Here is a 14,649-nt window from a genome sequence, read left to right as displayed (position 1 = left end):
TAACAGTTTTTCAGGCAGCATTTTATCTGTCAGTGACAGAATTTTTCTGAGTAATAATAAACGAATAAAGAGCAATAAACAGAAAATTTGCTACCTATAGCGTTTTGGCTAGCCCAACACTCCTTGTAGGGACAACTGAATACACTATTTTATCTCAGCTCTTGAACAACTGGGCTAGTCAAGAGAAGTTAATCAGAAAAAAGATGCCTAGTTTATGTCTGTCCCTTTCTTAAATCTAGAGTTTTATGAATCCAAATCTAGAAGTTCTTTTTCTTTCGTAAGAGCATGTCTGAAAAAGCACTGACAATATTTAATTTACTGTTTACTTAAAACAGGCTTGTACTGAATAGTTTGTAATCATGCACTTCACAGGAAATGCACTATGCGTGTGCCTCACACAGCAAAAGAGAACCTAAAGGACCTGAGAGTAGGTTGTGTAATTTCATATAATTGAAGTTGAGTATGGATGCAGCTGGATGTGGCAGTGTCTCAAGATGATGTGGATGTGTTTGATAGGAAAATTGGAAAAGATGAGGTATTCTCTTTCATTAGGAAAAAAAAAAGAGACTTGCTGTCCTAGAAAAGATTCATTTAACATAACGCACCCGATACTACAATACAGCTTGATTTTCAGGTGCACCTATTAACCAGTAATAATGTTAAACTGAAGAAGCAAAATAAGATGAATAAAAATGGGGCCAAACTTTTGGTTTCTGACTAGCAATATTCTCCCTGTGCAAAATTCTTATTTTATGGATAAATTATGAGTGGCACAAATGCCATGAACATGCATGAAATTTAGCAGAAATAAACTTTTCCCAGCAGAGAGGCAGTATGTCATGGTTTAACCCTAGCCAGAAACTAAGCAACACACACAGCCTCTCACTTACTCCCCACTCAGTGGGTTGGGGAAAATAATCAGAAGGGTAAAAGTAAGAACATTTGCGGGCTAAGATAAAGACAGTTTTACAGGAAAAGCAAACTCTGTGCACACACACAAAGCAAAATGAGACATTCATTCACCACTTCCCATGGGCAGGCAGGTGTTCAGCCACCCCCAGAAAAGGAAGGCTTCATCACACATAATGGTGACTTGGAAAGACAAATGTGTAAATCCAAACATCCTTCCCTTCCTCCTTCTTCCCCCAAATTTAGGTACTGAGCATGATGTCTTATGGTATGGAATACCCCTTTTGTCATTCAAGGTCAGGCATCACAGCTGTATCCAATTCCTTGTGCACCCCCAGCTTACTTGCTGGGGGAGTGGTACAAGGAGCAGAAAAAGCCTTGGCTCTGTGCAAGCACCACTCACTAGTAACTGAAACATCCCTGTATTATCAACACAAATCCATACTATCTACTATGAAGAAAGGTAATTCTATCCCTCCAAAATCAGCACACATTAAAAGGAGACAACCTTTATATAAGTATAAATAAATAGAAGCAAGTGTTGTTGATGTAGTGTAGTATGAGTTTTGAATTTAGAATTATATATGTATATATAATTTCTAGTAATTTCTTAAGGAAAAATAACTGGACAAGGAACAGTGGAAGGAATAGCCCTCAATCAATGCTGAACTCTTCTCATACGTGAAGGACTGAAAATGTGACACATGAAAAAGACAAGAATTGAAGATATAACAAGTATTACATGTATATACAATGGAGAAATGCAAATTTGCACTGCTAAAGATAAAATCAGACCAAATATTTGGAATGAAGGAAGACCTTCAAACACAGAGGTCCTCTCCCATCCTGGATATTTCCCATTCCCTACTGTTTACTTATGGCATTTGGAAAATTGTAACTCTAACAGCGTGTGACCCAGGTACTCTGCTCCCCTCCTCCTCTGATCTTTCCTGATAATGAATGGAGCCTTTGCATGTGAAGAGAGGAAAGAAGACGAGGGAAGTCAATTAATCAAAGCCATTTTTCCAGGCACATTTGCTGCTATAGAGCAGTCTAAATATCACACATGAGCACGTATACATTATGGAAAATGCATGTGCATTGGCCTGACAGCAGCTTTTTAAACAACACATTAATGTCATCCCTAGAACTACACTGTATAAAATGTAGTTTACAAGCTGCAACAAGCAAAATTTCCTTACAAAGACCACTTTTTGTCATCACCATGCACCTATATATAACTATCATAACTTCTCTTATTTTCCAAGAAAGGAAAAGTGAAGCAGGAATCATGCAGTTTTGGAAAAGCCACAGAACTATAATAAATGGAATTAAAACTCCAGTGGTGTAAATACAAGGTGTCAGGAGTGCTCTCTTCTACTGATGGCATGGTGCAAAGGAGCCCAGTCCTCACAAAATGAAGGTGTTCCCTCACTTTCAGGAAATTTATTAATCCAGAAGATTACAATAGTGCAGAACATCCACGGGTTAAAAAAGCAGAATCTCGTGATCTATGCTGGACTCTAAACACACTAAAAATAAACGAGCCTTTTCCCAGAATATAATAATCTCTCCCTCATATCTTACTTTTCTATACAAGTGGGAATAAGAAAAAATTGTGTGAAAAAATATATATTTTAAGCTCCCCACAGGATTTATTTTATGGCTGTAGCTACTTAAATTTAGGAAGCTTCTATTGTATAGGTATCCTACACTGTGTACACACATTGAACTCTGATATGCAACATTTCACCCTCCGTTCTTAAAAAATCCCTAAAATTCGGTAAAACACCTGGGTCTTGACCTATTCACATCTGCAGTAAGGACAAACAACTAGAATTTTTTTTCCAGAGGCACATAGACTTACTGAGTTTTTGCAAGTCATAATGTCTCAGTTGATTGTTTCTAGTATACTGTCTCTGAAATACAAATCAGCAATTAGGTATCGTGTGAACCCACAATGTAAATATAAATATAGGTTAGTTTGGATGGCAAAGCAGTTTACACCTATTGTCAGATTAAGTCCTCCACATAGCAATGATAAACAAGTGGCCAATTATCACCAAATGCTAAGCAAACTTTTAATTCCTAGCACATCATGACCATCACTTGCCTTAGATGAACCACATATTTTCTTCTGTAACCAGTGGAAACTGTTAGATACTTTTAAAAAGTAAGAAAAAAAAAAAGTGGAAAGCAGATTTGGTCTTCTACCCTCTGCAACAACGACAAGACACTAAAAGACAAAATTTTTTTTCTCTGGAGGCAATTCCTTCCACTGGCCTCTGCAGACAGATAAAAATGGGCAAAAAAACTATATCACTTTTTATGTTGGTTCACAATACCAGATTATAATCTAAAATGCCTTTAAAATTGACATAAAACTGGGAAACCTCACTACTGAAATCCCACAATCGTCACGTCATGGAGGCGTCGTGTTACTGTAGAGGTAGATCAGATGCAAGATAGTTTGACTGCTCACATAACTTCTCTCTGTAAGTTTATCATTCATCTAAACATAATATTAACTGAACATTCTGGGATCAAAATGTCTAGGAATGAGCTAACTATAGCAACCTTGGGAACGATTTTACCTTCTGATGACTCATATGCTTTCTCCATCTTTCACTTGATCTAAATGTACTTTTTGTCTGGGAGGAATCTATTGCATTTATGGAGAGACTAACTGTTGGGAGTTTAGTGAAGAGCAAGCAAAATTTGTTTAAGAGTGGAAATGGTGCAACAAATAAATCTGACAAACAAGTCTGACCAAGCGTTGATTGAAATAAAGGAACTGCCTTGTTTTGTCTGTTCTATATTTCATGAATCTGAACACCAAGCAGAAAGAAGACTTTGTACAGTATCACCCTTTTCCTCTCTGTCACAGCTTCTGCCATCCCAGTATTAAACAATGAATGGGTTTTTTTCCCTTTGTTACATCTTAAACATGAATAACCTGATCTTGCACACATTAAATGCTTTAGGTCCTTCAGTTTCTATTTCTCACTCCTCATTGTGTTTGTCATCTTTTAGGTATTTTAGCCAAGTTTTGAATGTATAATTTTAGATGTGGAGAAAAAGGATAGTTAGCCTTACTCTCCAGGATGTTTATTTTGCAGATTCAGAAGACAAAGAGGCTATTTTTGCAGATATTTTTTATTTCAAACTCACATAAATTCTTCTGCTGCCGGCTCTAATTTATTTTCTGTGTTTCACTACGCAAATTTCTCTTTGATTGTGTCTGTCCAAACATTTTTCATTGTCAAAAAAAGTTCATATGAGGCTTCTTAAATTGAATCTCCATTTGTCTATTATCAAGAGACAACGAGGGAAGCATACAGGCAGGAAATGGCATGGGTAAAATTGCTATACAGTGAAACAATTGCTAAGTTGCCATAATCATGGTGAATTGCACATGCAGCCACTGTATACAATCGCCCTTAATCATTTCTTGCCTTCTTCTCAGAAAATAATCTGCAGAAACCACAGTTTTCTGACTTGTTGTTCTGTCTTATCTCACACATTTCTAGGTACATCTCTCCCACCCAGAGACAGACCATGCCCAAAAACCATTTAATCAAAATATGTCCAAGTTATATTGTCCTACCACATGCAGAAAAAAAGTCAACCAAGAGATAACAGTTTTTCAAACCAAAGACAAAATCATGGGGCATCGCAGCCTTCGTAAATATGGAGTTACCAAGGGGAAAATAACTTAAACATGTATATTATTTAATCTCGTTTACTTACTATCAGACAAAAATGAACTCTCTGGCATAAAATAACACTACATAGTTTTAAAACAATTCCTGAAAGATTTTAGTTTCAGGGGAATATGAAGGAGATGTAATTTGTTTTATATATGTATAGACAAAAGGTTTCATGTAATTTAAAGGTGAACTAAAATTCCTTCTTAGCAAAATATAGCTAGTAAATTAATATTCCAAATTATTAACCCAATTCATTTGTAGAATTAAGGAAGAGAAAAAAGTATCATAGGAGATGCAAATAAAAATATTTACGAATCAAAACCACCATTCATTTCCTGGATTTTCTATATTTCTCCTGAATGCTTTGGCTTTGCAAACACCAAAACACAGGCAGCAATTGTGTTACTTTGAGTACCTAAAATGTGAATGATATTATACCTTTGAGTAACATGGCACAAAACCATGGGAGTGGTCTATAGCTCTTGGCAGGTAAATAAAAGCAAATTTAAATGTTGCTCAAAGTGTTCTTGTTTGTTCTTTGAAATGCTGGCATTATCTTTTTTAATGATTTGCCATCTCCAAATTGTATAAGAAGAAATTTCATTTCATTTCCAAAAACAAATTACTGGCTATATCTATATTGACAATACCAGCATAACAATACTAAAATTTCAGGCAATAGTGTGCATTTTAATAGACAAAAAAATTACAATTAACAGAGTTCCTACATAACCGTGATGCAATTTATAAAATAAACATTAATTTCAAATAATTTTTAAAGGTGATTCAAAAGTTGCGGCAATGTTAAATTTGTGTAAGGTGCATGACCAGGTGGTCATATATAAAGCTACAAAGCTTCTAAGTCACAAATTATGTGGAATACTTTCCACTGAAATTTTCTTATTAGAAACTTATTTAGTGCCTAGCATTTTATAATGGTGATTTGATTTTATTGTATTATTATAGTCACTGAATCCCCTGTATGCAAATAATGTCTTCTGCAGGCCATACACACCACAGACCCACTGGAATCCCTTTCACCACTCAGACTTACAGTATCTCCATTTTGGGATACCTCAGGACCTAAAAGTTTTACAGTTTTGGGTAGTGAGAATTGAGAGGCAGTGAACATTTGCAACACTGCCAAATCAAGTTAGCCTGCCTTTTTCAGCTTTAACAACAAGTGCAAATGAATTTTAAAATTTCCCAAAGTCTGAATTCTAACTTGCTAAACTTCAAAAATAATGCATTAAAAAAAACAAAACAACAGAGATTTGTTCTTGAGGCACAGATCATACACCATACCTTCATACAAGTAAAATACAAGACTTTGAAATCCTCACAAGTGAGAGAGTTGAGATTTTGAACATTATAATTTCCCTTTTCCTTCAGTAGAAGAAGCAAAGGTATTTTTGGATTATCTAAATATGATATCCTAATATGCTCTGCCTCTGGTTTAATGCCTCCTCTGTCCAGAGATGACAGTGGATCTCAGAACTAGAAAAGCTGGGACAGTTCTCTGTGAAGCTTGTTAACAACCAACATGTTACAGGCAGGCCCAGCAGAGCTGCATTTTATTATGGAGTCCTATCCCATTCCTACGCAAAACTGTAAATCTGGGGGGGTAGCAAAGACTGTCCTGGGAAGGTTTGAACCAATCAAAAAAAACAAAGCAAATGCAATATATATATATATTTTATTTTTTTTTTTGGTAAATTTGCAGCTGTTCAAAGTTCCTACACAAGGGTAGATATCTAAAAATTTGAAAGTCAGGATAGAAAAAAGTAGTACTCTTGAGAGTATTAAGTCTTAAGGAAAATTACAAAGAAAATATTTCTTAGACTACAAGCTTGCACAGAACAAACTTCTGGAGTGGGACTATAGGAAGACAGTAAATGGACTTTCCTTTCCTTCATTAAAAACACATATAGTCATAACAGATCCAAATCATAATAGATTTACTTCTGTGCTACTAGGACCATAACTATGGCCCACTCTTTCTCCTTACAAAGAAAAGATTTGTGTCAGCTTTTCTTCATTGCATGACCTTATGGGAAACATCTTTAGATCAAGTGCTGTATTTTTGCATTTGTCAGGTCAACAGTGATGTTATTAGAAGGGTAATATACCTGGATTTCTTTTCTTATATACATGCTTTTACTCTTCCTTAGTCACCAAAAATGTTCTTTAAATTTGAAGAACAGTCCACACAGTTTAAAAATCTATTTTTCCCACAGCCAGTGATCTACATTCTCTGGATTCAGACTATAATACAGGTAGAGCCAAATATATTAAAATGACAGCAACATTTCCTACATTTTAAGTCAAGAAACAGAAAAGTTTACATAGAGGTTATTTGGTTTACAGATTTTAAAAACTGAATAATAGTCAAAACTGGCAATACTCATGCATTCTGTTTCAGTTTGCTGTCTTACTTCCTGTTAAATAGTTTTACTTGCCTGTGAAATCTGCTGAGTTTAGTCTACATCTCTGATTAGTATGTTCTACAGACTGCTTCCAATTGGAAAGAATATGGAACCCATGCATACCCAAAATGCCTTTCAATATTAAAAAACACTATAAAATTTAAAAATTCAAACTAACAATAGGCTAAACAAATTCAAATCAAAATCCTTAGAGAAACAAAGTATCAGGCCACTCATGGTGCCCACCCTTTAGCATCATCATCCTGCAGAAGGTATTCTATATTTTGAGGAAATTATCTAAATTAGCTGCCATGCACATTGGAAATTCCCATATAGCAAAAGAAAATACATAGCTTAGCCATTTCAGAGGCTTTAATAAAATTACCATTGCCACTGCTACTACAAAGACAGTCAGTAGATTAGCCCAAGGCATGTATATTTAACCTTATTTTCAATAAGAATAGATGTTTAACACTTCTCTAAACTGACATTTTTCAGAAAATGAGATTTTCCATGGAGATGAGAATGATCTTTTTTCCAGATATAGAAATCTTGTAACAAATAGACAATCAGGTATCATGAAATATCACTGAGGCATCATTACTTCACCAACACAATTTCTTAAATGCAAAAATACAATCTATTTTCTGTTTGAAGGCATTTGCTGTTTACAGCTCAGAAAGTGCTGAGCCATGATGTGGCCAGAAACATTTATAATGGAGACAGAAAAATTCTTATTTCATTTCTCTTTGGATAATAAAACTCAAGCACCCTGTATCTTAAGAAGAATTTGGTTCTGAACAGAGATGACATCTAAACTTTATGTACAGAAGGAAATGCTAGTGTGAATCAACTTATCTAATTTGTTTTGAAATACTAATGATGCTTGCTCTAAGATATTTTTAAGACTCTAACAACTAAAGTAAATATGGTGACTGAGAAGGTTAATATAATGAACTGATTCTTGGCTAAAAGGATTTTAATGTAGCACAAAGCTTGCGACTAAATTGGGGTAAATATTACTGACAGAGATCTGAAAAGAAAACTAAGAAATTACTATTAATGGAAATTATCAGCTAGCATATCCAAACCACACTTTGAAATGCAATAACTACATGCAATCCTCACCACTTGGTGGTTTTTACAGAACCGTATTTGCTATTCTTATTTCAACTAAACAGAACATATATTTTTGCTAAAAAACCAAGCAACAAGGACAGACAAAAATGGACAAAATTGCTTGGCTAATTCTAAATTTCTAAGAAGACTTTAACTTAATTAGTTTTATCTCTACTGAAAAAAATATTGTTTGCCAGCTTCTACTAATAATGCAAGAAGTATTTTAAAAAGTTGCACCTAAATAAGTGTGAAATATATTTTTCATTTGCAGGATCCCATTTAAAATTCCTTGTGTGCCCTAAGTATGACTCCAGACAGAAATGGATTAGTAAAATGACCTAAGAGCACATCACACTACAGTCCACAAGTAGGAGTTGTTCAGCAACAAGAAAACAAAGTACTGTGTTTACAACACAGAAAAAGTTAAGTCTACAGAATTAAAAGTTCCAGGCCTCAGCAAATATATATAGTACCTTCTGTCAAAACCTTTTCCTCAGTGGTTCTCCATAGCAGCTAGCTTATTTCTTTACTATGCTAAAACATTGTACCTTATCAGGCCATGGGTGAAGTTAAATGTCTTCTTTAGCAAACTAAAATGGTCAAGAGATTCATGGTGAATCCTTATTTGTCTAGCTGGTTAGAAAGTCTGCTTGGTTTCACAAGCACAGCAGTACCACCTAGACAGATGCTTTTAGCTCATAAACTGCCTTCAGGATACTGTTTTTGATGAAAACTGATTTGCATACCACCAAGTCTATGCTTAGAGTCTGCTAGTAGCTGATTTTGATCAGGGTGCCAATGGGCAAGAATCAGCATAACAGAAAAGGAGAGATATGAAAGATAAAGTAAATCAGAAACCATTTTCAGAAGATCCTTTTTGGTAAGGTAAATGAAGCTATCTTTTCATTAGGAACTGATTTTAACCTAACTGCTCAAAAAATTCAAAACCTGCTTCATTTTTTCTCTAGTAGAACTGAGATCTTTGTGGAAAAGTAGATTTCTGCTAAAAAAACACGCCTGTTTTATGAAAACATATTAGTGTTTTCAACATCTGCTGGCTTGGGTGGCTGCCTGCAGAGTGCCAGATGTTCAAGGGTGGCTGCTCCATGTCAGCTCTTCCATATGAATGGGAAGCACACAGCTCCCAAATCAGTTTAACCAACATTACTGGGTTGTGAAGACCTGTAAAATTGAAAGAATAATTTCAATCACTATTCCAGGGATCTCTGAGAGTATTTTCATTTATAGATTTGTACTTTGGTGTTATCTAAAATGAAGCATATAGCAACTTTTGTTCTGCAGAACATCAGGGAGCTGGGTTTTAAAATTTGCAAGAAAACTGTTCTCTAAGCTGAAGATCATCTATTACAGCACACATTCAAGATGTAGACTACTTTTCAATTTGTAGAAAAAAATCATACTTATTAGCAAAATGTATGGTTTCTCATTGTGGCAAAATCTATGGAGTTTAAGTTGTAACTGTGATTTAAGAATGAAATTCCAATGGGTCTTACAGATAATAATTATAACTGTGGTGTATTTGAATATCAGGCCTGCGCATGTGTGCACACAGTGCATTTAGTGTGAATTCCCTTGGTGGCCGAGGAAACCCCCCAGCTAGTCTCTGTGCAGATGAGATAACTGGGAAAAACAGGCCAAATAGAGGAGAGGCTTCCTTCCACCTTCACCACAGTGTGCTTCACCGTTTCAGGAGCTGTCCAGGCAGGACCTTCAGACACTTAGAGATGCCTCTTCAGGCAGCTCTTGCTGAGTCAAGAGCAATAGACAAACGCAATTCATGTGCTTCAAAGTGTTGATTAACATCCTTGTGGGCAGTATTGCCAGGCCAGGTATAAGAAGTAACAAGAACAATTGTTTAGGGAATTGTACCAATTTAAGATGATGTCACTCTATGACACCTGCAATAGAGACTTGCATTGCCATCCTGTTCAAGAGATTTGACTCCTCAGGTGAGCATTATTTTATGCAAAGATTTTCATAAGTTAAAGCTGCAGGTTTCTTGTGATGTCTTGTTTTTTTTTAAACACACTCTATGTGTCTGTGCTACACCATTTCTTGAAACGTCAAAGATGAAGAAAAGCAAGGCTGAGTGGGGAGAGATTTTAAAATTCAAACCTTTAGCAACAGTTTACATTGGAATCCTAAAGTGACAGCCTACAAATTTACATACTGAAAAATTTGGAAGATGCTCACAGCCCTCTCCTTGTCACCTCTGCAGAACTTTTCCCAAACAATGACAAAGGGAACAAGTGCATTTTTTGTGTTTTCTTGCTCCTGTATTAAATTTTGACAGAAGAGATTTCATTCATAAATGCAAAACATTCTCCCTTTATGGCACTAATTTTGTCATCACAACAAATGTGTTTCAAAGAAAAGAGTATTACAGTCCATGGAACTCTAACTTGTGCCAAAGGCTATGGATATGTCTCTACTAATAAAAATACTTATCTACACTGAGTTTTCACTCATTCTCATGTGATGAGAAAACATGCACCAGCAAGGAAACAGTTATGAGATATGCTGGTGTGGATGCACTACATAGGAAAGAACCATGACATTTTTCTTTGTTTTCCCAGCTAGTTTACTACCAGTGCCTGTATTATAAACCCATATGTCTGGAACCTAATCTTGTGAAGTTCTAAGCCCTTTACTTCAGCGTATTTTAGGTGACTCTGACATGTATAACCTGATGGGCAAAAGAATAAAATGAAAAGTATAAGTCCTTCACACAAACCATGATCACCATGGCCTTACAATGCTCAACTGAAGGAAATTTCAACAGTGAGCTTAACATGAATTGAAGTTCATATACTTCTGTTTAAACACAGATTAGGATGTCTGACAGATGAAAGCCACCAAAAAGCTGACAATCTAGTTAATACAAATAACTATCTTCCACACTACAAAATGCCCTGTATTTTCTGCTGAGTAGAAACTAGTATGATAGCATACATTTTCTGAAATCCAAGAAACAAAACTCAGTTATGTTTTTTTCAGGTTATTCAGTGGGTTTTTCACTGAATATAGATGCCATAAAATAATATTATCAAATAGCAACTGAACCATACTTCAGACATTTTATCTCTGCAGTGAAGTAGAAAAAATCCCCAACTTGTTTCATAACATAATGATCCTGAAGCATATGAGGATTTTCTTAGCCCAGATACACAGAGGGAAGCTGGCAGCCTAACTACTGACAGGGGAAAGTGAGGTTGTATAGGTGCTATTTATTCATACTACCTCTATCAATGATGGAGTTGCTTCTGAGCTACCATTCCAGTCTGATATAGATGGGTTTGGCCTCACGTCCCCAAGAACCACAGGGCAAAATTGGAAGTCATTTGTCTGCAGATGAGCTACTGTGCTCCTCCTCATGGAAGAAAGGGGAAAGGAAACTGACTGAGAGTTACTCAGCCTGGTGTTTGCCCTGTTACCTGGAATATGTGTCTTTTTATCCAATCAAGAGTGAAAATTGTGATTCTACTCATAAAAGCTCCTTATCAAAAGTTTCATGTTGCAGAGTACAAAGAAAACAAATTGAAGTGACCAATGCCTTTTCTGAGGTCTGATTTCACAATGTGCACTGTGCCTTCAGAGCACCTATAAACACAATGGGAATCATGGGACTGAGTGTGTGCAGAAGGCAAGGCAAAAATCTGAACTCTGCTACAAAACACAAAATCTGCAACATAAGGAAGAATTAAGTCTTAATACTGTACTTGATAGACTACCATGATGGGCACTTAATCCAGTGACTGCCCATAGGCACTACCACAACAGAAATGTTTAACAGCAAAAGACACAAGAGCTTTCTGTATAGCTGAAATCTCAAAGACAGTTTTCAGGTTGGTTTTAGCTGTATATGTAGTTGACATATACTTAATTAATTTAATAATGGTCACTCCAGTATTACAGTCGAGATTAAGATGACATTTTTTCCTGTAATGCATCACATGACTTCCTGGGACTGTCAAATAATTTTCTGCCATAAGATTATCAGAGACTGGAAATGAGGCTGAGCTTTGGGGGTTGATGATCTGATGTGGGCTTGGCTAACATACTGTTTCATATAGCAAGGGTGTCTAGGTCGTTGGCTCAGAGTAGTGCTATCACCATGTTTTCTTCCATTTCATACTGGTAAGAATCAAAGATTTTGGCAGAAAGAGAGCAAATTTTTTAGTTTAATTTTCTATACTTTTTAAATTTTTACCAGCTAGAGTAGTTACCTATTAAGATACCTACCTTTTGAACAGCATGCATTGAGCTCTATTTTCTACCTAGAGTAAAATCTGTATTAATTAAATTACAGAAATGCACATCAAGTAAATTATTTCAAATATTTTCTTCAAATGGCACTGTGCTATGCCAAAACTGCGGGAGAGAGAATAAGAGTTCCTCACTAATAACACTTTCATTAGTGTTACAATGTTGTAAAAATCCTGGAATGATCAGCAGAACAAATACCTTTTCTCCTCTTGTCTTTTCTTACAGTTTGGACATAAATTCTGAATTGTAATGCAATTCTGCCTCTTAATTTAATTTTTACAAAGTTATCAGTACATATTTCAAATATAGAAAATAATTTGTCGGTATTTTCATTAAAATAAACTGCAATGCTGCAAATCTTACATTAAATATAGACACACACTAGTAATTAAAAAATAATAATCAAATAAAGAGCACAGCAGAACACTTCAATTACTGATAGCAATCACAGTATAATCTTGTCCTACCAAGTGTGTCTCCAGGTACAGTTTAAGGCTGTCTGTCTCTGCTTTAGGAGGAGTCCAGTTCTCTGTTGTTTCCATAGCTTCATTTAACCAGTGAATGAATTCATCCAGCTTGCTTACAAACCCCTTACCATGTAAGAAAAAAGAAAGAACAATTAAAGCACATTTGTTAGCAAAATGGCAATATGAAAAACACATGCTCAATTTTATTTTATTTATTTTTTCTTTTAGCCAAAGCAGTAAAATTTTATCTCTTACAACCTAAAACAAACAAACAAATTAGAGAGTAGTCCTCTGATAAGTGAGTAGCAGAAGACTGTTTCTGAGAATAATCCAACATGATATTGTGGGATAATCCAACATGATATTGTGGGACAAGACAATGTGAGATCCATACGACTGTGATGAAATAGAGAAAACAGCAACATTTTAGAGAATATGAGGGAGATATATAAAAACTTCATAGAAATTATAATGAAAATTGAGCTGAAGACCCTGCACTGGGCAGACTGGATATGCTATGAGCACAGAATGTTGACAAAAGGACTGAACAAAGCTGCATTAACAAGGTATACATAGCAGACCGAGGGAAGAAATTACTTGTCAGAACTTGGGTGTTGTGATTCCTGTTTTGGTTCATAGCATGAGACCCAGAGAGAGGAAATCAAACAGTAGATGAGGCAGAATATATAGCATTTAATATAAATATTGCTGATTGCTTATGAGCCACACAGATGGTGCTCCGGAGAAGACAGGAGCTCCTGCTTCTCAGGAGCACCATTTATTTCAAGATTAGTACCAATTATATTGTCTGATTAAAAATAGTGCCCCTGAATTTACATGATTGGATGATTCTATAGGCATGTACTGAGTACAGATAATTTTACTGAAGTCTTATCCACCACAAAGCAAGAGAGTAAATGGAGTAAACTGACCGTGATGTTTATAAGCACCCTGAAAATTAACTCTGAAGAGGAATGTGCATCTATTACAAGCATTCTAAGACTAGAATAAGTTAGTTCTAACACTGGTTATATTATTAGTCATTAGCTATGAATTTCCAGCATAGTGAGAATTTTAATTTCCAGTTGGGTAACAACTCAGTAAATACACTCAGTACCTCAGTCTCACCCTCTGTTTATTAAATGATTTCTGCTAATTATTGGTCCATTCAGATAGCTAAAAGCAGACTAAGCACAGAACTGTTAAACATTCCTGAGTGTCTCAGGAGCCCAAATCCTCTTCTACAAAGTTGCACATGAAACTAGAATTCTAAACAAGACAGAAAAAGGAGTCTGAGCAGTAGGTGCACAGCTGTGTTATTTAAAGTGCAATGATAATAACCCCCAAGCAGAACCACACTTTCTTCAAAATTCAAGGTAGAAGAGTCATTTTGGTCCAGCACTGCCAAGAATCAGGGTCCAGCAACCAATTCTTGGCTGCCAGGTGAAGTAGCAGTGCTTCTAAACCAAGGCTAGAGTCTGGCAGGAAGCTGCAGTGCCTACTGCAGGCATGAGAGCACCCACTTCAGCACCCTGAGGACTTTAATATTTTTATGGGTCCCCACAAGACCTCAGGATAAGGAGACTATTCCTATATCTTTTCAAGGAATCCACTGTATATCAAAGCATTATAAGGAAGAAAACTGGTATTGTGCAGGTTTCATTCTAGGCTATTTTCCAGGACATTCCAGAAATGGGGAAGAAAGACAAGGAAAGCAACCCAGTGGTTATG

General features: G+C 35.9%; 1 protein-coding gene across 1 annotated transcript in view; it reads right to left on the bottom strand.

The window, feature by feature from the left end:
* AKAP6 (A-kinase anchoring protein 6) overlaps nucleotides 1-14,649 on the bottom strand; it is a 253,013-nt gene that overhangs the window by 135,866 nt on the left and 102,498 nt on the right. The window contains exon 5 of the mRNA XM_056493936.1: nucleotides 12,919-13,041. Within this exon, the coding sequence (XP_056349911.1) occupies nucleotides 12,919-13,041 (123 nt within the window). The remainder of the gene's footprint in view (nucleotides 1-12,918; nucleotides 13,042-14,649) is intronic.

The sequence above is a fragment of the Oenanthe melanoleuca genome, chromosome 5 (genome assembly GCF_029582105.1).
Source record: "Oenanthe melanoleuca isolate GR-GAL-2019-014 chromosome 5, OMel1.0, whole genome shotgun sequence".
Taxonomy (NCBI): Eukaryota; Metazoa; Chordata; class Aves; order Passeriformes; family Muscicapidae; genus Oenanthe; species Oenanthe melanoleuca.
The sequence above is the reverse complement of the archived record's forward strand: the minus strand, read 5'-3'. Positions and strand labels throughout refer to the sequence as shown.